Source organism: Anser cygnoides, chromosome 7 (genome assembly GCF_040182565.1).
Source record: "Anser cygnoides isolate HZ-2024a breed goose chromosome 7, Taihu_goose_T2T_genome, whole genome shotgun sequence".
NCBI lineage: Eukaryota > Metazoa > Chordata > Aves > Anseriformes > Anatidae > Anser > Anser cygnoides.
Genome location: NC_089879.1, coordinates 3,203,803 through 3,226,775, shown reverse-complemented (window position 1 = coordinate 3,226,775; position 22,973 = coordinate 3,203,803). Strand labels below are relative to the sequence as shown.

At 40.8% G+C, this 22,973-nt stretch overlaps 1 protein-coding gene across 2 annotated transcripts in view; it reads right to left on the bottom strand.

Moving 5' to 3' along the window:
* Positions 1-22,973, bottom strand: part of C7H10orf90 (chromosome 7 C10orf90 homolog) — a 65,137-nt gene that overhangs the window by 10,607 nt on the left and 31,557 nt on the right. Inside the window, exons 2-6 of one of the 2 annotated variants that reach the window (XM_013185843.3) lie at positions 22,417-22,505; positions 19,330-20,410; positions 5,271-5,558; positions 3,138-3,331; positions 2,052-2,253 (exon numbers count right to left, since the gene is read on the bottom strand). In XM_013185843.3, coding sequence (XP_013041297.3) covers positions 2,052-2,253; positions 3,138-3,331; positions 5,271-5,558; positions 19,330-20,410; positions 22,417-22,505 — 1,854 coding nt within the window. Of the gene's footprint in view, positions 1-2,051; positions 2,254-3,137; positions 3,332-5,265; positions 5,559-19,329; positions 20,411-22,416; positions 22,506-22,973 lie in introns of those variants that run through there. The other variant, XM_013185845.3, reaches the window with a different exon arrangement.

Here is a 22,973-nt window from a genome sequence, read left to right as displayed (position 1 = left end):
CGACCACGGTGGGACAGGGGTTGTCACCAGCAGAGCCACCAGCAGGACACAGGCACCCAGCACCCTTGGCGAGCGTGCAGGGGAAGCCCTTGTCTCTTCTGTAAGAGGCGCAGCCAGAAAAGTTCAGGAACATCTGCACCAAACAAAGAACCCATGCTCTGGGACTCATTAATGATACTCATCCTTCTGCACAATAGCATCCACCAGGAGAAGTCCTAAAATACCAATTGTCAGGACTCAGAGCAAATTAAATATGCTCAGTACACTCCTACACACAGCCTTCTGAACTGCAGCCCACACGGTTGTGCTTTATCGGAGATCTAGGATTTACAACATTAATTACACTTATTCTTCAACAACAGACATGTGACACTTCTGTCTTTACAAAAATATTAAGATTTTGCAAATAGGAAATTACATGCGGCTACATGAACGCAGATGAGTTATGGAAACTAAAGATTCTCTTTAGACAAATTTATCTTTAATGACCAACTACTAAGAGAGGGAAATAGTAATTTACTTGAATGAATAATGCATATGTTTCAATATTACGCTTTTATTGCTCATTAAACCAGCATAAAAATTAATCATCATTTAAGGAGAACGAGATTTAACCTTTCAACTTTTTGTTTCATAAAGTGTTTGCAGAGCAGTCTGGGGGGATTTTTAAGACGACCAAACAAAGGAGATATCTGCCACTTCTTCTGATATAAATGACAAACTCCTCCAGCCTGGAGGCCTCACTGGGGCTGGGGCAGAGCCCCCACACCACACTGCAGCTGGGCAGCGTGGCCCTGGGCCATCTGAAGCCAAACAAATTACCTTGGATAACTGAAGTGGGGAACAAATTTTATTGACTCTTTAACACACACTTCACGTTTTGTGCTTTGTTTATATACGCTTATTTAGCTTGTACTGGAAATCCCATTACGTATGTAAGTTAGACACCACCATACCAGAGCAAACAGCATAGATTTAGTGATAGAAAATAATATTCCCCAATGCTAAACATGCCAAGAAAAATAACATAATTTTGAGGGGGAATGAGCAGAGCTGATGTAGTTGTCTTAAAAATTACAAACCAGTACACTAATTAGGGCTTCATCACCTTCTCATTGAAAGACTTGGTGAGTGTTACTGACCTCTGTGAGTCATTAGCCTTTCATCCTAAAGTCCATGGTCTAAAAGACCATTGCTGGTCTTTTAGATCATTTGGGTGTATTTTTGCTTGCTTAGGCTTTGTCAGAAGAAGAGATGAGGGCAGACTTAACTGTAACATGGCTATTTAATGTTTTTAATTGTTTTGTTTTTCAGCAGAGTAATGTGGCTTCAGAGAGACAGTTTAAAACCAAAAAGTTAAGAGGAACGCCAACCAATCAAATAAATCTTTTTTCTTTTGTCAACTGAATTAAGTAAAAGCCAGATGGCAATTAAAAAAAAAAGTGTAAGTGATTTGTTTAACATCCTGTGCCTAGGTAATATTTAGGGAGATGCTACTGGGAGGGAGCTGCTAGATATTGAGGCTGTTTACCACTAGGGCAATAAAAACAGCCTAATCATTCAAATTAGGAAATCGCAGAGTTTAGATGTGCTGATTTAGCAGCCGTGCACACAGCTGCTGGGCAGACAAGACAAGCCCACCTGCTGAGAAGAGCAGACTGGGACTCCTACACCCAAACCCCACCTGTCCCCCTGACAGGGATTTTCACCCCAGATCAGTCCTTCTGTGAGCTGTGGCAGGTACAAAATGCTAATTATTGCTAACGCCTCTATAACGAGCAGCAACCTGCATCGTGCTGAAAGTGACTGAGCGTGACAATGACAAAAGGCCCCAAGGAAGGCTGCCATGCAGCACCCCATGTCCACTAACCCTGTCTCTGTGTTTCAGAGAATTTATTCTCTGAGCACCAGGACATATGCTGGCACACTGGCGGCTGAAACAGGAGCAGCAGGTCTCATGTTTTTTCCACAGCATTAATACAGAAATACTATACACATGGCAAGGATTCAAAAACAAGTACAGAACCATTACTGGTCACAATTCAACTTACCGCTGAGCGGGTGAGGAATGGTGTATTGCTTTTTTTTGCTTGAGGCAGATGCTGAGGAAAGTTTGCGAACAAGAAGCGCTCCTTGGTTGCTTACGGGAGCATCATTCTGCTGGGCTTTCCTCTGCTGGACCATATGTTCCAGCTTCTTCAGCCTTTCTTGCGAACGGGAAATGAACTGAGGCTTGTGAATTTCTAGTGCTTCCTAAACGAAACAGAGAAAACACTTCATTTTAGTAAAAGAACAAAATTTTGGTATTCATCTAAGTGGGTTTAGTAAGAGACTCCCCATGAAAATCATTGCTGGTTTGAATAAAGTTCAGAAACTGTCTTCCTATCTGCCTTTGCTCCCTTTCACTGTTAGAAAGCTGCCTTAGCGTGTATATTTCCACATCAGGCAAAGAATAATATTTCTAGGAAAAAAAAAAAATAAGAAGACATCCAAAAGGTTTTGAATTACACATTTTTATAAGTTACCCCTATTCAAGTTCTTGACATTTTGCCTATTTCTTTGTCTCACCCCATCTCCGAAGCAGCTTGTCACTGACAGTTCACAAACTTTCTTGTTTACTTTGATTATCACGCAGATCCATTCATGGATGATCCAGAAAGAAAATGCTTTCCAGTCAAGGGCTGCTTCAACGTTTAGGAATGTCTCAGGGCAGAGGACAGGAGCAGAGGTTGCTCTGAGATATGCACTGGACCAGAAGGAGGAAAACACTGGGTCTGCTGATGTTGTTTGCTACCAACCTGGGTCACAGCCGTGCCCATGGCAGCCGCTGGTGGCACTGGATGTCATGCAAAACTGGGAAAACGCCAGTTTCAAGGTGCGATTTCAAAAGCACCTTTGGGACCTTTGTAAACCCCACATTTTTACCATGGTTCTCCACGGAATGGCAGCTGGGACTTGCCCAAGCAGGCAACCCGGCAAATCTCGGCAAGTAATGAAAGCGACCAAACATCACCAGAAAGGAGAAAAATCAAGGACATGCCAACTTCTGTCCCCAGCAGCAACACCATCCATGAGAAAAAAAAAATAAAAATCACTCCCCACATTAAGCCCACCCATAAAAATAATGGGTATTTTACCTTCAGTGTCAGTGGGGCGGGTGGACTCCTCTCGGGCTCGGGGCTGACATCTGGCTGGGCGAGCGCGCTGCGGCTCTGACGAGTGGCATCCAGGCAGCGAGGTGCAGACAGAGCTTCCCGGCTGGCTCGAGCCCGCTCCTCCTCCTCCTCGTGCTCCTCCGTTTTGCCACTTGAACCACAAGATTCGTAATCACCTTCAAGAGATTTAAAAGTTCATTAAGAGTGCATGGTTAATTTTTTATTGGGTTCTCCACCTCATTAGACAGAGAGGGCAATTTCTGAAATAAGAATGCCAAGGTATTATTAATAGGCCTCATTAAGCAGAATAGATCAAATCTAATCATAGGTGCTACTCACTGCCCTGTGACACCCAGAGTATCTTTCACATTAAGCCAGGCACCGCGTCGAGGCGTAATTACCCTGCTCCGAAGCTTAGCTCTGTTTGATGGTAGTCACTTCCCAAAAGCATGACGCTTCTCTAATACGGCTGCGTTATGGAAAGCAGAGGATATCACGCTGCAGCTCACAGTTTATTTCAATTTATTGCATGTATCGCAGGAAATAACATAATGTTATAGATCTTTATCACATATATCTCTTTGACCACACTGAGGCTTTCATAAACCCTACTCTTGTTTTTTTCTTTGCTGATAATACCGTTTGCTTTCTATCATTTCTGTGTGTTCATTAGGCAGTTGAATGACTCCATGAAAAAAATAATAAACTAAGGCTTTATATTTTTTTATATTTTATCACATTATTATGAAAGCTGTCAATTCACAAAGTCCTGCATCAAGAAAAAAAAGTTGATTTTCTACTCTTAGGACTATGCTTTAATGCTTTATTACTGATATTTCCTGCACAAGTTCGGACCAAAAGAGGGGATGTACTCAAAAAATCAGACAGTTGACAAGATTCTCATTTAGAGGACAAAATTAAACGTAATCCAGAATAACAAATTAACTTCAGAAGAGGTCCATATGCAGTATTTTGAAAAGTCAAACTGGAATACTTCTTCCTTGCCAAATAATTTGATTTCTAGAACTAAATATCTGGGAATAAAGCCCATTACTGTTTTATTTCAATTTTTGGTTACAATAAACTTAAAATATTTTCCTCTCTATGACATATTGTACGTATTATATTGTACTTAAAAAAATGTTAAAATGATCTGTTTGGGGGTACATCTGCCTTATAAAAGCTTGAACTGTATTTCCTCCCTAATACTGCTCTTGTTAACGTAATACTTTTTGGAAAAAAAAAATTAAAACCTGTGAACATGAAATTAAATTTTTTAATAAGTTTTCAGAGGTGTCAATTAACTTCATCTTTAATAAATCTCCATGGATGCTTCACTTTCTTAAAACAAAGTCACATGTAGGTAGTGAAGTGAAATAATTTAACTTCCTGCACTGAAAGCAGGAATATCGGCTTCTCTCACCTAAGTGGGTCTTATATTCTCTACCTTTATAGTCAATAATGAAAATGTTTTCCCTACCTGCCTACAAAAAAAAAAAATCCATATGGAAAAGGGATATATGACCATTACAGCACTGTTAATGTATAGTTGGAGTAAATTTCTTACAAACCTATAGATATTAAAGCCAAATTCATCTGTAGTATGATTCAGTTGTCTCCCGCAAAACTATCTTATGCATGAGTTCAGCTACTCATCTCCATTTTAGCTATTTGTACAAATGTGGGAAGTAAGACATACACATAGCTGTTGAATTAGAAGAAAGTATTGTTTAAGTGCTGAAACCTTGCTGATAAAAAAAAGATTGCAGAGGTAAATGGTATCTAAACAAGGTTGTAAAAATAACCTCGGTTACAGTGTTTCTTGGTCAGACTGGGAGTGCTTGACTCTGCAGTTTTAATGTTTTTTCAAGATTTTCTTGAACCTACCTACAAAGTAAACCCATCTTTCTCATTTTCATTTTGTTTTCTATTAACCATAGCAATGTATACAGTTTGATTAGTTGATGGGATCTCTCACTAGATGACTCATACTCAGCACTTAAAGCTGGACAAAAATGGACTGAATTTCCATTATTTCACTTTTTTCTTTGAGACTGATCTCATCTTATTATTGAAACCATATTCCTAACAAGCACAGCAGGATTTGTACCTTACTTTTTAGGAGCTGGTTTTGCCTGTGAACATTTTCTTCCAAGACGACTCTTGATGAAGTTTTTGTGTTGCACATACTTTTGGAGACAGACTTTCTTGGTTTCAGGATGCCTTGTGCTTGGATATCTTTGGGTATGGAGGTGTCCTTGGAGGGATCTTTGTTTTTCAATGAGCCACCAGCAGCAGCGGTTGTCCTTCTGGATGCTGTATCCAGAAGAGAGGCAGAGGCCGTTGTTTCTCTGATGGTGGTGGTGCACTGCTTCCTCTGGCTTCCAGACGGCATTTGTGTTCCTGTGAAAAACAGGAAAAAAAAAATCTATAGCATGGGAACTCCATTATTATTTTTCAGCCCTCTGTTCCTCATCATTTTTATTCCCAGCAAAACTGGAAACTGCTTTTAGCCATATATTTTAAAAGTTGTAACTGATACAAATATTATCATGACTGCCATGCAGCTGTACTGCAACAAAATGTTACTGATAGAAATAATCAGAGGATACTCTTCATAAAAATAAGCTGCCATTCTAAATAATATATATATATATACACACTCCAATAGACAGTGTGGAAGGAGTCAAGAAACCTCTAATGACAATGTATGCCATGTGGTTTTCTCCTGTCTCTTATTCACTTGAGAGAAAATTTTCAGATTGGTTAAACCTGGTCAAAAATTATAATTATGGATCCAGTCATGGCTGTGATGAAAGCGGAGGTCCACATGGGTTTGGAATCAGGGTTTTAAGTTCTCCGTAGTGGGGTGGCTGCCTCAGAAGTACCACTCATCTCCAGCATGTTAAGGTTCATGTTCTACCTCTCTACAAAACCATGGCAGGAACCAGCAGCAAAAAGGTCCAATTTGCACAAGATACACTTTCCACTGAAATTGTTTTCATGAGAAGGATGTTGCACAGCAGCTACAACTGCAGGACCTTGCCATGTCAAAAGCAAGGGAGCTCATCGGGTAAGCTCAATGCTACACAGACCTTGAGAGACAACTCAAACAGACCGCCACTACCGCCAGCAAAACCCTAGCAAACTGAAAGTGTGGGTACACGAGCACACAGAAGTGACCGCTCTCACAGGTGCATCTCAGGTAAAGTTCTGAGGAAGAGAAAGTAATAACGAAGGTATCAGGAAAGGGAATTTAAAGAATTGGGAACAGCATGGAAAGGGCATCAGGATCAGCAAGGGGGAGGAAAGACAGAAAGAGCAGATGGGAACTATTTTAGGTCCCTATAAACCACTCCCAGAGGTTCCTAAAAGGCAGACGCCCACGCAGCCACGAACACAGCATGACTCCGCTCTTGTTTTTTAATACTGTGCAAAAATTACTAATGGCTGTCCTAGTCACAGGCTGGCTGAAGACCTGAAGATTTATGTAGGTGGAAATGACTGATAGCTTTTAAAAATTTGGTGAACCCAGGCAACTGGGAGATCTGGGAGGTGCAAGGTAAAAACAAACAAACAGAACCCCAACACAGCTGGTTTCAGACCTGACCATAAAGACAAGCAAACCAGGCAGCGATTGTCCCATTCTTTATGTGGACATTAGACATTTTACAAAGTACTGGCATTTCACGACAAACACTTTAAGAAGTGGCCGCATAATTCCTCTCTCCTCTGACTCATTCTCAACAGCTGCCCCTCTCTAAACAATTCTTCCCTGTGTCTCAGATGAGGACAGAAGGAAGATCGCTTCTATCTTTGTCCTCTGATCCAACCAACAAGAAGTTGGCACACTGTGTTAAACCCTTCCTTATTGTCATTAGGTAAAATTAAATCCTGCAGCGAGGTGTGGGGTATTTTCAAGTCACTTTCCCAGTCCTTAATCTACTCCTAATTAGATGGAAAAACCTCTGCCACAAAAGGATGGTTTCCTACGCATCTTAATGGTCTGAATAACTCACGCTTTGTGCCGGTCTTCCTGTATTTTGGGGAAAATCAAGAACATTAAGGTACTGCTTCTAGTCTTTTCCTTACCATGCAGATTAGAAAGTTTTTAATATAATTTCACATTTCTTTCTGTAAACTGAACTGCCAATACAGGGAGGAGTCAGCTCCCCAGGGGAGCCTCTAGTGAGGAATCCCAGAAGGTCAGCATGGACAGAAAAAATAACTTTTCTAATCAAATTCATTGAGATGAACCACATCCTAAGAATTTTCATATCCATACAGAAAATCTGGTCAAAGCAAGGCAGTGCACACAAAGCTCCCGAATTGTAATCTAGCATCCAAGCTCTCCCTCTTCTCTCTGGTATAACTGATTTTTCTCCTTGCTTTTCACACATCGCAAATATTTGCCTTCTCTTTTGTCAAACCTCATCTCTCCCCTCTCAGAGGAAAACAGTTTTGCTGCAAATGCCCTCTACAAACCAGGCAGACTCAGTTCTGTACAGCCCCCCAGCTGGAGCTCACGCACACGCAGTGCTCTGCTCCCCCAGTCCCTGACCGATCCTGTACCTGCGGTTACAAACCGTTTCTTCAAGTTTTTCGTGACATACAGAGGGAAAAGACATTGAGACAGATTAATGGTGTCACGGGCATCAAAGAGTGTTTGTGGCAAGAGGTAGGAACAGGCAGCACAGTAGGAGAAGATGAAGAAAGCAGCAGGTAGCATTAAGTAACTGCAGAGCAGCAGAGAAGGAAGCCTTTTCACAAAGGCAGCCAAGACACTAGAATTAGGGGGGTGGGAGGAAGGAGGGCAGCTCAGCCACAGAAAGAACTCGAATGGAAAACAGATTATCTCTTTAAATCATCTTTTAAATTAAAATAGTTTATTGGCCAGCAGAAAGCAGAGAGGAGACGAAAAGAAAGTGGGAAGCAGAAGAGTTGCTGCTCATCCAAAGCAGCATCGCAGTAGGAGATCATTTGCCTTCGTATCTAGAAATGGTCTGCGCAACAAACGCGTGTGTTGTGAAGCCAAACAGCTTCTTCACCGAGCCTGTCAGACTGCCCAACAACCACCGCTGTGTTCCCAGTACCGGCTATTTGCTACTGCTAGGCACCGGTATCCAAAACCATCATCAGGGGGGTGAGAACAGGCTGAAAGGTGGCAGAAAAAAATATTGGGGACCAGAGCTGTCAGAGGAGTCATCTTCTGGCCACCACTCCTCAGTAACATCTGAAAACATGGGTCAAAAAAACATGGAGAAAAAAAAAAAAAAGGGCAAAGGAAAGAAGAGGTGCCTGGAGTACTCATCCTCCATTTACCCCTAACTACCAGACCAGGTACTTGTGAATATTGGTTGCTGAATGTAAGTACAGTAACCTTCAGAAACAGAGAAATTAAGCCCCAGGAACTTTCTTATATATAGTACAAGTGGAGGCAGCCTTCCCTTCCACACCGCGCCCTTTCTCCGCTAAAGGAAATGCCACCAGCGGCATTCTGCCCACAAGGTCTGGGGATTCCCTGCAAAGACATATTAGGAGAGAAACAAAATGCGGGTATGAATGAAAACAGGAACGTGACCTGAAATTACACAAAGGCGATGGCTGTTTCTTAGCATTTTATCATAAAAAAAGGCTGTCTAAGAATTAAAAAATAATAATTAAGAAATTCTGCTATAAGAACACTGCACCATTTCTGCAGGAATATTGTCTGCCTTAGATACTGTATTAGTATTATAACTAAATCTTAGTCATTAGATCAATTACCAGATACACAATAGGGTTTTGTGGTGGTGGTGTGTTTTTTTTCCTCTTGTGTTGGGGTTTTTTTGTAATTAATTAAGGTAATAAGAAAAGGTGCACCTTGTTCTTGTCTGACATTGAAGGCAATCAGAATAATAACAGAGCCAATTTGGTAAAATCTTTCCTCTAACTCTCTCTTGAATTAACCTTTCAATTCAAAAGATCCACCCAGGTGCAGTCAATCCCCAGGAAAACACAGCAAAGCAACGCAGACATGGGCTCCGAAGACCAACTCTCTCATCCTCAAAGCAGCTGTCAATTACCTTAACCAACAAATGCAGATGCAAATGATATTCGGGGAAAGAAAAAAAAAAAAAGCAAAGGTACTGAAAGGTAAGATCACAGAGTTTCACTCTGTACATTCAGGATCCGTTTTTAATATGCCGTGTGGGGAATTAGGGCTGTTACTCTCCTTAAGACTATCTGGAATCATATATCTAAATCCCCACGCAGCAAACTGGAAATATATATACCCCTCTGAGTACAGCTAGAATTGCAACTGGATGACTAGTAATATATGTTTTTTCTATTATCCAAGCTGAAGAAAGACTTTAAAACTAATGAACAAAGACATGCAAGTGCAATGCCGTGGGAGATACAACAGAACAAAAACTCGAAGAAAGGGAAAGCAGAATGACGCTGTCAGTAAAATTCAGTGAAGAGGTATCCGAGTTGTAAAAGCTCAGCTACCTATAGGAGAAAAAGTTAAGGAAGAAAATCATAATTGAATTTGGAGAGAAGTCATTTTTGCCTCTGTGCAAGAACCAAAAAGACAAGAGTTCAATTCTTAAAGAATGACTTGGAGAAAATCATATGACACTGGAGGAGTTAAAAATATTCTGTAAAACCAAGACTAGGTTTTCAAAAGTTTTTTTTTTTTTCCAAAAGAATCCTTGATCTCTGAGTAAAATGAGCATATTGTTTTACAGTAAAGTATCTTTTTACATTTTCCTCCCCTCCCTTCGGGGGGTTTTGCTAACAGGAAGTGACCTTGTATTAGAGCAGGTTAAGCTTGCCTTTCCTTGAAACATTGTCAATTCAGGCAAATATACACTTTTCCATTGTTATTACTTTTTTTTCCTTTTTTTTCCTCTTTACATCAGGATAAAGCAGCTTTTAATACTTTCATATAACTCTCTTCCTTGTATTTCACTGTCGATTTCTGACAATTCATGACAAAATGCTTCTTTGAAATGGCCAAAGCTCATCTTAGCAGATGCACAGCACAACAAATCCTCCACGACCACCAAGTAAGCCTGACAGGACATGGCTGGGGAAGAAGACACACAGTGATGATTCGCTGTGTGTCTTTAATGAGATCAAGCATCACCACTATAGGCAGGCTCAACATTATACGCTATACACCAACTACTTTTTTATTTTTTCCTTCTCTCTTTTCTATTAGTAAAAGCCCCATGCCCTGGGCTGCTGAGCTCTCCCAGACCTCCGTAATGGGAGCTGACAATGCCAATACCCCAAGCAGACAAGATCAGCAATTAATTTACCTTAAATGTAAGAAACTTCTCCCATTTTGGAGATTTAGACCCAGGCCTGCGTAGGCGTAGGTTGTACGAGCAGCGATCCAAAATCCAAACCAAGACTGCAGCCTACTGATGACAAAGACTGATGACTCAATTCCTATCGTGCATCAAGCATTACCATTGCTAAGCCATACGGTCTTATAAGTAAACAGACTGCATCATCTCAACAGGCTGGTAACACAGAAAAATGGAAACACTGAGAGAAGTGACAATATTATTAGTTATTTCAGTGTTTGTCAAGGCATGGAAGATAGGAAGGATAATTTATCGTTCAGATCACAGCTGAGGAAAGGACATTGCTTTTAATCAGTCAACAAGCTACAGTCAGCAAGGAACGCTACAAAATTCAGACATTTTTACTAAAATTTCTGCTGATCAGCAGTGAGACCTATGCCCCAAACTGCCTTTTGATGTTTGTCAAATGGCTTGTTTGCAAGAGGCAGTGTCAGGACTGTTCAGCATTAACATCCACGGAAACTATCCGTGCTGCAAAAAGTCCTGACAAAAATGTAGCTCTGCCTGTGCTCCCTAATCAAAATGTAATACTTAACAAGGTTTACTTTTCAATAGAGAGCTGAGGCTGGATCCTGAAAAACAGAGCTTGGCCACATCCTCAGCTCCAGTTCTGGAGCTGTCATGACCGAAAGGCAAAGTAACTTTGCAAGCTTAACCAAAGAGAATCAGCCACGCTGTTACTCCCGGTGAAGATGTCATTGTACCTGTGTTAATGCTTCTTCAAACAACCCTGCCCAGCAAGGATGAAGCTTCATTATCTCTGCTATATCAATAACACCTCAAGCTAAAAGGCTAGATTAAAAAATTATCACTAATTTTGTTGTTGTTTTTCTAGTTATTTTCATTGGATTTTAAAATGATGTTGATAACTGTGGACACGTTTCTATGAAGATGCTGTCTTTTTCTTTGTAAAAGCTAATATTTGACTGTAGAAAGTTGTAATCATTTAAAAAGGAAAGCTTATCAAGTGTACCTAAGAGCTATTAGGCTTCAAACCTATAATCAGTCCAAAGTAGGAAGAGCTTCTTGATGTCAAGAAGCAGCTTGTTTACAGAAGGCTTTTGGCAAAATTAGAGTGTAGTCCAACCCTTGGCTTCGGAGCAAACAAGCCCATAATGCGCTTAATCAACGGCACCTAGCAATAAGTCTCTTTCTGGTGACTTCCAATTTATTTTCTCAAAACACTTTACAAATAATTCACCAATCTTCTCTCTCGGTGTTAAATAAGCGGACGCCACTTTAAATATGGAGCTAATACCTAGCGATGTGGTGTTTAGGACAGGATGTGATGCACCGATTCCTACGGCGCACGGAGAAGCTTGGTGGAATAAGAGCGTAATTTGTAATGACTACAGCAGCCAAAAGGAAACGCTCCTGCCTGGCACCTGCAGGAGATCGTCTTACACTCTGACTCATGAGAGTGTGCGATTGCTGCAGAATATTTCAGTGGTCAGGAAATAATCCACCCACGTTATTTGATTCGACTGCCTGCACCAGTGCATTACCAATACCCAGCTAGTCAAGAACAGCGTTTGTATATTTTCTTAACATTTTTCCCCTTTGCTTCCTATGTGCTGGGACAGCATAAAAGGAAAAATATTCCCTTTTCATTAAACCTTTCATAGAATCATAGAATATCCTGAGTTGGAAGGGACCCACAACAATCACTGAGTCCAGCTCCTGAAACCTTGTATAATTTGGAGGTTGGTCAAGCACCTGATAATTATTTTCTCACTGACACAAATCAATCTTAGATTTTAGAGTCATACCTTGAATCATCATTTTTCTTGTCATGCCTTTTGGCTGTGCTACACCAAAACTGTGTCTTTAACAAACCACGGACTCCCAGGCAACTGGTCCTTAGAGGATCTCTGTTCATATTATTAACAACCAGATGAATGGCTATTGAAAAAACTTCAAAATTTGCTGCTGTACTTATGAGATGTTCTCTGTAACACCTGCATAACAAAATCTTGGAGTTGGATGTCCATGCTTGCATTTTAAGGATGTCATCTTAGAAGCTATCGCGTGCTATTGTAGTGATTCAAGAAGTAATCTGATGCAGTGTGACTTTTAAAAAAATATCAGGCTGATTTAAAACATTTAAATGGTGATTTGCAGAGTGAGAAATGCATCGACCACTTGGTATTCTCATCATGTCAAAGACACCTAGTGGTTCAGCTCTTTCTGATAATTTACCACAGCCAGACTGAGCCAAGTATTCATTTTGCAGACTGCAGAAGAGTTGCTCCTACATTAAACCAAGTGTGAAGAAAGGGAAAATTAGGCCCTTTACTCTAGTGGCATAATGCAGTCACCAAATACACATAGCCCTTCTCTTTCTTTTAATCATTATTTTATTTATTTTAGTATCCAGTCCTCCACTGCTTTCCCTGAGGGCTGACAAGTGACTTGCCCCCTCCAGATCCTTTCACTTCAGATCGTCTCACATTTTTACCAACTCTGGCAGCCCAACACAGAAATGGTTTCTTCTTGTCTACTCTGAACAGGATGGAGAACAATAGAAAAATCCTTCACTTTCACGTACCAAAACCAGGAGGGCTTAACTTTAATTTGCGTCTTCAGCAGACAATGTGATTGTCTTGGGGAAAATAATGCTAACTCAGCAGGTTCGTTTCTGGAAATGCTGTCCATAATATCATTACGGACATATAATAACAAACCCCAAAGATCCACGGCTGCTTGTTGCCTGAAACTGCAGAGAAGTTGTTAAAGAAATTGCAACATAGATAACTATGAGTGTGCTAATCACAGCCAGGGTCACTGGGGCATCTAAGGAGCCACCACCGAAACACCAGTCCTGTCACTGGAAGCCAGCCTTGAGCATCATGTTGTCCCCATCACCTGTCACCTCCAATGGTAGCTGTCCAGGGTCAGTGTCCAAATAATGGGGCATAAGGCCACGTCACTCTTCTGAGTCCCTGAGTTTTTCTACATGAGTGGACTAAGAAGGAATGCCACGCCACGCTGCTCCCTTGTTTTTCCTCTTAGACCCAGTGAGCCTCCTCACCCCTCCCTTTGTCACACCAGAGGATGGGGCAACTGGCAGCCAGTGTTTGAAACAAGGACCAAAGCTCAAGAGTTCACTCTGCAGAAGTGAAAAGAATATTCACTTTTTCAGTAGGGGGAGAATTTCACTTTTTTTCACTGAGAATAGGGGACATCTCCTTCTAAATAGGAATTAAAAAACTCCAAGATAAGGAGGGGCCACTGCTATTGCTCATCACACAGGTTGGGGTCTGTGTGGAAGGGCAGCAGCATCTTCTAGAGTTACTCACAACTGAGGGCTGCAATTCCTCACTGAGTTTTCAACATCTATAATGACAAGTCCTCAACTTCTCAGCGTCTGATACAGCACATGAAGGTCACATTGCAGCGTGACAAAGATCCAATGACACAAAACGTCTAGACTAAAGAAAATTGACAACCTCCTCAATTTTAAATTTATACCAGCTGAAGTGAAACATCAAAGGAGACCCTTCTAATAGGTTTTTTGGCATGTGGTCCTTTGTTCTTAACAAGTCAGCACCAGCTGCTATGTCCATAATGCCAAGTCAGTAATGTCCCCGGCCAGATTCTCGGCTGATGTAAATCAGCGTAGCTCCTCTGAAAGCAGATATTTCTATTGGTTGACATCAGCCAAAGATCTGACTCCTCACGTTTAGCAGGTGCATGCTAAAGTAAAATCTTCTGTGACATATTTCACATTTCTCCTGTCTTTGCCATCACTACTGCTGTACACATTCTTGGGCTGGAGCGTTAATTAGCATCAGCTGTAGGTACTCAAGTTTCTATACAATAAATTCCATACTGTAAGGAACAACTTTCTTCTAATTATATCTTGTTTATATATAATACATATATACATCCATTCTAGGCTATTATGTGGTGACTTCCCATAAACAGAAGGTCAGGTGAGAACATCGGGTAGGCCACATTCATTCATTGCAACATTTCAACTGCTATTTAATAGTTGAAAGTAAACACTACTAACACTCTTCAGCTTTAAGATTGCCTAGATCAGCCCATCCTGATTACCATGAGCATATATTAATTTAAAGGTGACCTCCAGATATTTGCCTGATATACAAATGTCTCAAATACCAGAAGCTTTCAATACATTTTTAAAACTAAAACATTGTTTTGCAGATAGCAGCATATTGAAATCCCACAGCACCCACTGTTTTGATTTTACTCCAATATAAGTATCAATACATATACATGCAGATATGAACACTATATTAAAAAAAATAAAATAAAAAAAAGCTCTTGAAACAAATTAAGATTTAGTTATTTCCTCCTTAGCAAACATCCTGCTAGATTCAGCACTTGTTATGAAGCTCCTGTTTAAGAGGAAACAGAAGTCTATAACATTCCGGGTCCTTCAACAACCCAAAATACCAGATTCCACCTCAGTTTTCCCTATAAACTGTCTTGTATTGCTTTAATTAAGTAAATTACGCTTTCAAGTTACCTGATGTTCTCTCTGGGAAAAGATATAAGCAACTACACTACTAGCTAGCTCTTCTGTCTTGTTCAATGATTTAAATGTATTTTACCCCTCCTGAGCGCTGCCGGCCACCACTATTTATTCTCCATCCCTAAATTCTGCAGGAGACGGGGTCCTGGCAGCGCAGCCCCCCCGAGACTCCTCCGTGCCCAGCACACGCTGCCGCCCCCACCCGCAGTCACAACCGTCCCCATTGCATCACATTCACCTCCAAACGCTGACGCACGAGCACATCATAATCCTCATTCCCCACTTCAGCTATCTTACGAGCACGGTGGGCGCTGCATCCTCCTTGCTCTCCACAGCTGAGCATAGGCTGTGACAGCCCAGGCAGCACCCACCACCTCAGCTGGATTTAAATTTCTCACCATCACAGCTATTTTTCCTTAATAACACTACCTGGCAGTTCTGGGCACATCAACAAAAGAAAAACACAGGTGTAGACATTATAAGAGCCGAAGTGCTAGCAGAAATCATCTATAATAAAACTTTGTTTATAACAAAGCTGAGGTTTGCGAAGGTCCTCAGGCATCAAGACATTTATGATGATCTAAGCTTAAACAGATAAATTCAGATGTTGGCTATGTAAGATTTATAAAAGTGATGATTTTGTCCAATCAAGAGGTTAAAATGAAAGTAAATGTGCCCCTTTTCCTTCTCCTTGCTCCTTTTTAATAATTCAGTATAGCATCAAGTAGGTAATATATCATAAAAGATGGATAGAAAACTAGATATTCATGTGGAATATATTCTTCATGAAGGGTAGGTGAGAAATTAAGATTAAAAATGCTCCTGTCTTCAACAGAAACAAGACTAATCTTTTCATTTTTAACTTACCTTGTGTTTATGAGACATTAGCTACAGACAGTAAAGGAAGTTGCTGCATTGACTTAAAAGCAGCGTTAGCAAGTTCTGACAGCTTGTTAGAAGCGGTGATTGAAGGCCAGGTGATCCACATCGACTGCCTGTGACGAGGTCCTCAAGGAGCCTGGCCCAGGCTTATGTTCGGCTGTATCTCTCTGAGGGGGCTCCTGTGGTTCGCAGTGGGGACATTTCTCATTAGTGGTCACACATGCTCCTTAAGTTGCCCACAAGATTTAGATGCTGACCACTCATTTAAAGTGAATGCAATTACCTCCTACATCTCTATGCCCTCCCGCAGCTGAAGACTGACTTCACACGCAACCTGGATTTTCCATGGCTTAGAGTCCAATTTCTTGCTGGCTAATGGAAGTGAAGCACCAAAAGCAGCGGAGCCAGTGGAAGGCACAGTCCGTAGTGATGAAGTCACAAGGTTATAATCCTTCCTTGGGATGATATAACGCAAGGCATGGCTTTGAATGTTAACTAAGACCGAGAGTTTGGGATTTCTAGGTATAATTACCAACCATGAGCAGAGCCCAGGATTTACATTTCATAATATGCCTAAAATATCCTTCTGATGTGTGGTAAGATGTGGAAATATATACCTCTGGAGATTATCTGGCCCAACCTCCTGCTGAAAGAAGGGCCTTTGGTTAGGTTATCCAGGTCCATGTAAAGCCAAGTCTTGAACATTTGGATTTCAACATGAAATAGTATGAGTAATACTATAAGAAGAGTTGTCATTACTTTAGTGAAGTCACATGAAAAATTAGGAAAAGGCACTCCAAAGAAACCATGACACAACCAGCCCCATAGGAAACAGCAAAGCTGGCCCCTGTGAAACAGAAGTATGGGGGTGCTCATTCCTCTTCAGGTACTAATAAGTCAGCCTATACATCCTGGAAACTGCATTTACAGATTTCATACAGAAAAGTCTATTTTTCTATTTTTTGGCCATGGTGATATTATTACCACTTGAATTTCTGCTGGCAGGAAGCTATTGCCTACAGCTGCAAACTAATATAAACTCAAACTTTCTGGGTCATCAGAAATGTGACGGACAAAGCTCTCTGCAGTTACTTCATCCATAAGATAATTACATTAAAGTATTAACATGGTGTCAAAAGTTGTTTGTTGCCTCTTCTTTGCTAGTTCTTCCTTCTTCTTAAACATTTAATTTCACAGACACTTAATTGCATAAACATATAACAGACCTTAACATGAATGGATTTGAACTAGTAAACGTTGGAGGAAAAAGTACCTAAAAAGTACCTGGGAGTCTGTAGTGGTTTAAGAGACTTTGTTGATGGGGCAGTTGTCACTTTGCTGTGCTCGTAAAGCAGCATCATGCTATACAGGTCTTGCAATTTTGAGCTCTATACACAGAAATGCCAAAGCACAAAGCAGGAAAATAAGTTTCCCATTACAGCTTTTATGCCTTTAGATAACTAAAACTAGTCTAGAAAAAAAATAAAAATAAATACAAATAAAAAAATAAAATAAAAATCTGTAGGACCATACCAGATTTACAGCAGAAAGGAATATTGGACCTAACAGATCCCCCTCTCACTTCATTGGTTTTTCAAACTAAGGAGAACTCAGTTTTTCATTTTCTCCCAGGTTAAAATTGTACCAAACGCCTTTCATTTTAATGTGCAGTGTGGATGTCTCATGAATTTAACTGGGTTTCTCGTGATCTGTCACATTTAATGGCTGACAGCTATGCAAGAGCTCATTACTTTGGGAATCCTGGTGAGAAAGGCTGTTCTTTTGAAGCATTATACTGGCTGTTTATACAAATTTCACACAGGAAAGTTGTAGTAAGCTGATAAACACCTTCTTATATACTACAAAAGGTTTGATCAAGAGAAGCATATATCTTTACATTCTGCATTATTGCTTACACAAATGGTGGAAGCAGTTAAGAAGGTAACACTTCCCATATTTATTTACACCTGTATTCTTGTGTACACAAATGGTGGAAGTCGTTTTTCAAAAACCAGAATTTCTCAGCCAGTTACCTCACTTATTTCCTTTTTTCAGTAAAACTGGTGAACCACGAGCAATCTTCTATTTCACTTTCTAGTTGCTTCTAGTAAAAGTGATCCTTTTACAGTGACCACTGTATAACCAAGCCCACGACAAATCTCAATGTTATTCTAATCCTTGTTTCTGTGATGCATCACGGGGAGACCTTGGGTGCTGCTGAACAAAGCCTTTAATACGTAGTACTGCCTATGAAAATTTCAGAAGGGTGTAGTTACTTTAAATTAGGCTACTATGCAATGAAGTTTCTCGGTGGAAGACTCTGAACTTGCTGATAATTTTCTTTAGGGTTAAAACAGGAGGCCTCTGAATAAAGCAGCGTCTTCTCACTATTCGTTTCTTGATAATTGCAAGAGCAGCAAGTGCAGAAGTAACAGCAAGGTGAAAAGGAATTGCAGGGCCCAGGTTTTATACCTTGCTCCAGCCCGTCAGACAGCATGCAACTCCTCATCTTTCTCTTTTTTTCCGTTTATAAACTGGTAGGATGTGGGTACAAATGAAATTTAGGAGATAGCTTATGCTCACATACTGGCCCTTAGATGAAAAAGGATGTGTAAGTACAAGGTAATTGCAATTAATTGTAGCCCAAGGTCGCAGGATACACAGGGGGTAAGTTTCAACCTTAGTGCCTTTGGTAAAAAGCAGACTCATTGACATTCTTCCCATCCACGCACCCTTTCTGGTGAGTCAATAAACTCAGCTGTGGTTATTCAAGTGCACTGTAAAATAGCTGCTGCAGTCCAGTGCAGCAGAAGCTATACCACTCTGGGCACAAAGCAATCCCCACGGTATCTTTCCCTTTCCTGAGAGCAACATTGCGAAAAAAATTTTATGTTTGCAAAATGCTTGGAGATATATGGAACAAATGTGCTACAGATTTGCAAAACATTTACCTGGAGCCATCACTTACAAACACCTAGGCTTATTACTATGGCCTTCTAAATAAAAAAAAATCCAACAGCAATATCATTTTTAGTTGTAAGGAGCACAAAACCAAGTTCAGTACAGCAACCGCATTCTTAATCTCACATCTTGAAATTCAGCCCTTCCAGAAAGACAATTATTTTCGGGGCTAAGCGCTTGCATGTTGCTGAGAGAAAAATAAATAAATTACTCTTATAAATGGCTAAAATAGAGGTTTCATGCTGAAAACACAGGCAGAGTTTTCTCTATCATCTGGTGAACAGCATGCATCACTAGCATGGCAAATATATTCATAGTAGTCCTGGAACTGAAAATGTCTGGGTTGTGCTCTGACTCAGCATGCCTTTGCAGAAGCAGATTACTGTTATCTGCTCACGTAAAATCATTGTGGTGGGTCTGTTCCAGCCTGAACCTCTGCTCCACCGGACTGAGGTTTATGGAAATTACTTACCTGCCTCATCACTTGAATTAGGAAGATGGAAAGAAAATGTAGTGTGATAGCTGCCAGACTGCTTATCGTCATGTTGCTTTGTTGTTATGGTATTAGGTCCTTTGGGTATATCAAACGCTTGAAGTCCAGAGGCACAGACACTTTTCAAAGGGTATTTAGTACCCAAATAGCCTTCATTTGTTGTCTGGTTATTAATTACATTATTTTCTGTTAAACCTGCACTCAAGTTTGTTCTGAGTGGAGTCTTGTTTTCTCTTAGGAGCTTTGTGTGAAGTATCTCCTCTGTTGGTTCTCCATTAGCTATGCCATCTACTCCATCTGCTGTTAATCTAGACGAACTACAGTTTATACTGAAGGACAATGTCGATCTATGCATTTTTTGGCATTTAATTTGAGGCTGGACAAGGCACATGTTGAGTGACTTGTCTACGTAATAGATAGTATTTGGACACTGCTGAGTCCAAACGTGAAGGTGGACAGATGAGATGAACGAAGGCAGTACTTTCTCTCTCCCATCGCTGCTTTGAAGACCCACACCCTTCTCCTTGTTTCTGTGGCTGGAAAACCTCTCACGCAGCTCTTCACCTGATTTTGAGCAACATTCAGAAGCCTTTGATGGAGTGACATTTTGGTTTGCTTGGCCAGGTGGAGGCCAGTGGGGGGGGTCAACAGGGACCTTGCTCAACGTGGGGGACACAGCATGGGGCTCTGGCACGGCCCTGGATCTCCACGCTGGGTCACTGGAGCCCGCAGCGACACGTCTGGCTGTAATAGTTATGGAGGCAAACCCTTTCCACCGGTTCTGACGTTGTTTTTCATTTGTGGTGGGAGAGTCCAGCGAAGAGGTGGTGTCATCTAAGGATGCCTGAATTTCTAATCTGCTGGGAAGTACCATAAAGGCACTGTTAACGTTGACTGAACCATGGTTAGCCAAAGATTGCTTCAGGTGATAAGCACTGGGCTGTGGGACCACAGACTGCATCAGCAAAGAAGACCAATTTTCTTTTGATTTATTCTCATCAATCATCTGTGAAATGACTATTGATGACATCAGTTTTGTACTTGTTGATGACAGAGATTCCTGCAAATGAAAAGATCCAAATTATCAAAATATGCCATCATAATATATCTAAACTATTTCTCATCTACCATATATTACCATTGTTCAAAATATCTTGTCAACTTTGTATTCGTATTAGGTTTTCTCTCCCCTCATTTTAAAATACACACTCTTGAAATCAGCTCTGCATTGTCTGGGAGGTTTCACTGAAAAACTCATCCAATGTAAAAAAAATATATATATATACATATTTGTGAATTAAAAAGGCCCATGCATGTCATCATGTGCTGGAGAGAGCACATGGGCATCGGGGTCATGGCTGCTCTACAACCTCACCAGTTGAGCATGGAAAAGCTTCTCCTTGATCCCTTCACAAAAGTGATATAATTTCCTACAAGGGCTACAAGTGCTATTTTAATTCATCAGTTCCTTCTCGCCTGTCATCACTTATTGGCACCTATTAACTGTAAAACCACATATGTTCAGGTTTGACTGACAGTGGCCCAAGTCCATGTGTCTGACCATGACAGTAAACATCTTGATAGACCATACATTACTTCACTTGATGTGACAAAAGGGATGCTTGTATGTTAAAGATATCCAACAGAGAGTAAACCTGAGCTTAAAATCTCCTGACATTATCATCCACAAAGTTGGTCATATAGGTCACATGCAATAAAGCATCTCTTCGGTGCTGTAAATTGGCTAATTAGATTGCTCCTGACCCACGCTCCTAGATCTCCTGATCCTGACAGAAAATAAATAAATAAATAAATAAAATTAAATTAAATTAAAATAAAATAAAATAAAATAAAACCACCACTGAATTGTCATTCAAAATCTGAGGATTTGCTCCATAATGAAAGCTCACTCAAGTTCGTTCGGGGTTTAGGTGCCATTTGCTAGCCTGGACTGCTGCTGCTTATTGTGCATTCATCTCAGATCATATCTGAGCACCTACATCATCTGCTAATCAATGCCAGTGCTTAATAAGTATTTCACCCTGCACTGAAGCCCAAGAGGAAAACCATTTCTGAGCTCCTGTCCCCCATGCATGGAAATAACACAGAATAATGTCTCCTTTGTAGCTCTTGGGAAGGCTGATTTGGGAACCCTAATATGTAGAGTTAGATTAAGAGTTTATTAACGAGGTGAAACGTCAGGTAAATTTTATCAACTCTTTAAACCAGCTGCCTGTGGTTTTGACAATTCAATAATTTCACAGCCCTAGGGAAAGCATTTTCTTCCTTCTTTGTTTCTTTCACAGCTTGTAACAACATTTGCCTTATATTTTCAGCACTGCATTTACTTCTACCTACAGGTTTAAGATCTTTGCATAGCTTCCAAAGTTCTTGACTTCCCTGAGATTTTTACAGGTCACAGAAGGAGACTGTTCCTTGAAATACTTTATTCTGTGGATGCAACTCTTGCTGCAGTAGTTGATTTGACTTTTTTTTTCTTTTGTTAAGGGCTGTACAGTTGGAAACTTCTTGCAAAAGTCCAAAGGCATGTCAAAAATGTTCTCTATTAGCTTCAAATTCAAATATTAGATAACTCACTTCTGCTTGAGTATACATACTATTCCCTCCTCCCAACCTTTGGCAAAGAAATGAATCTTTAAGGTTTGACCAGCTGTCCTATGCTCACTGGGAGTTTTCAAGCCTCACTGCATCTTGTGAAAAAAATATGCACTAACACCGAGTAATTGTGGTGAACTGAAAACCCCAGGCTTTATCTAGAGAACATCTGAGACAGAGTGTACTGATACTTGGGATACCACTTAATTTAGTCTCCTGAGAGGTTTTTAACAACCTTTTTCCCCCCACAAAACAAGCATCTGTTTTCCTCTCCAAGAGCACACAGAACTAGAGCCTCCTAGACATCATTTTATTTGTTTTTTTTGGCTGCCTAAGCTGAGCCCAGTTAAACAAAACCAAGTCCAAACACACTGCTCAGCCACCAGTGACTGTTTTTAAACCCAAATGCATTCTGCTGACTGTTATCTACCCATTACTTATTTATCATACCTCCACGGAGCTTGATTTTCTCTCCGCAGCACTCTCCTGCTGGAGGCCCGTGCATGTCCTGTTACTGCCCCACTGTTTTTGTGCTGCTCCTGGGAAACAAATGCAGGGAAAGAAACGTTATCATCAGCGTCCTGGAGGAGATGAGTGATAAAGTGTGGTTTCAAACCAAGCACAGGCAGGAGGGAAAAAGCTCTGGTAAGTGATCCGATTGCCCTGGGAGCTGGTTACAGGGGCGATTGCATTTCTCCTCCTTCCCAGGAGAGGAGCTTGAAACACTGCTGGGATCCTGTTGTGAAGAGGTGTTTGGGGACAGTCTCGCAATCTGTTCAGGGCTGATCACAGCTTGAATCTCTCTGCTGCTGGTTTACCTGGCTTTAGGCATGTGTCCGGAGTAATTAGGGGAGATGCAAAACAAGGGCTTCAACAAATTTCACTTTTTCCTGGTTTGCGGAACCCAAGAGCACAAATGAGCACATTAATGAACTGGATGCTATGAGATCCGTTTCATTTGGACTAAGTCACATTTAAACAACTATAGTAATTTTCAATCATATTCA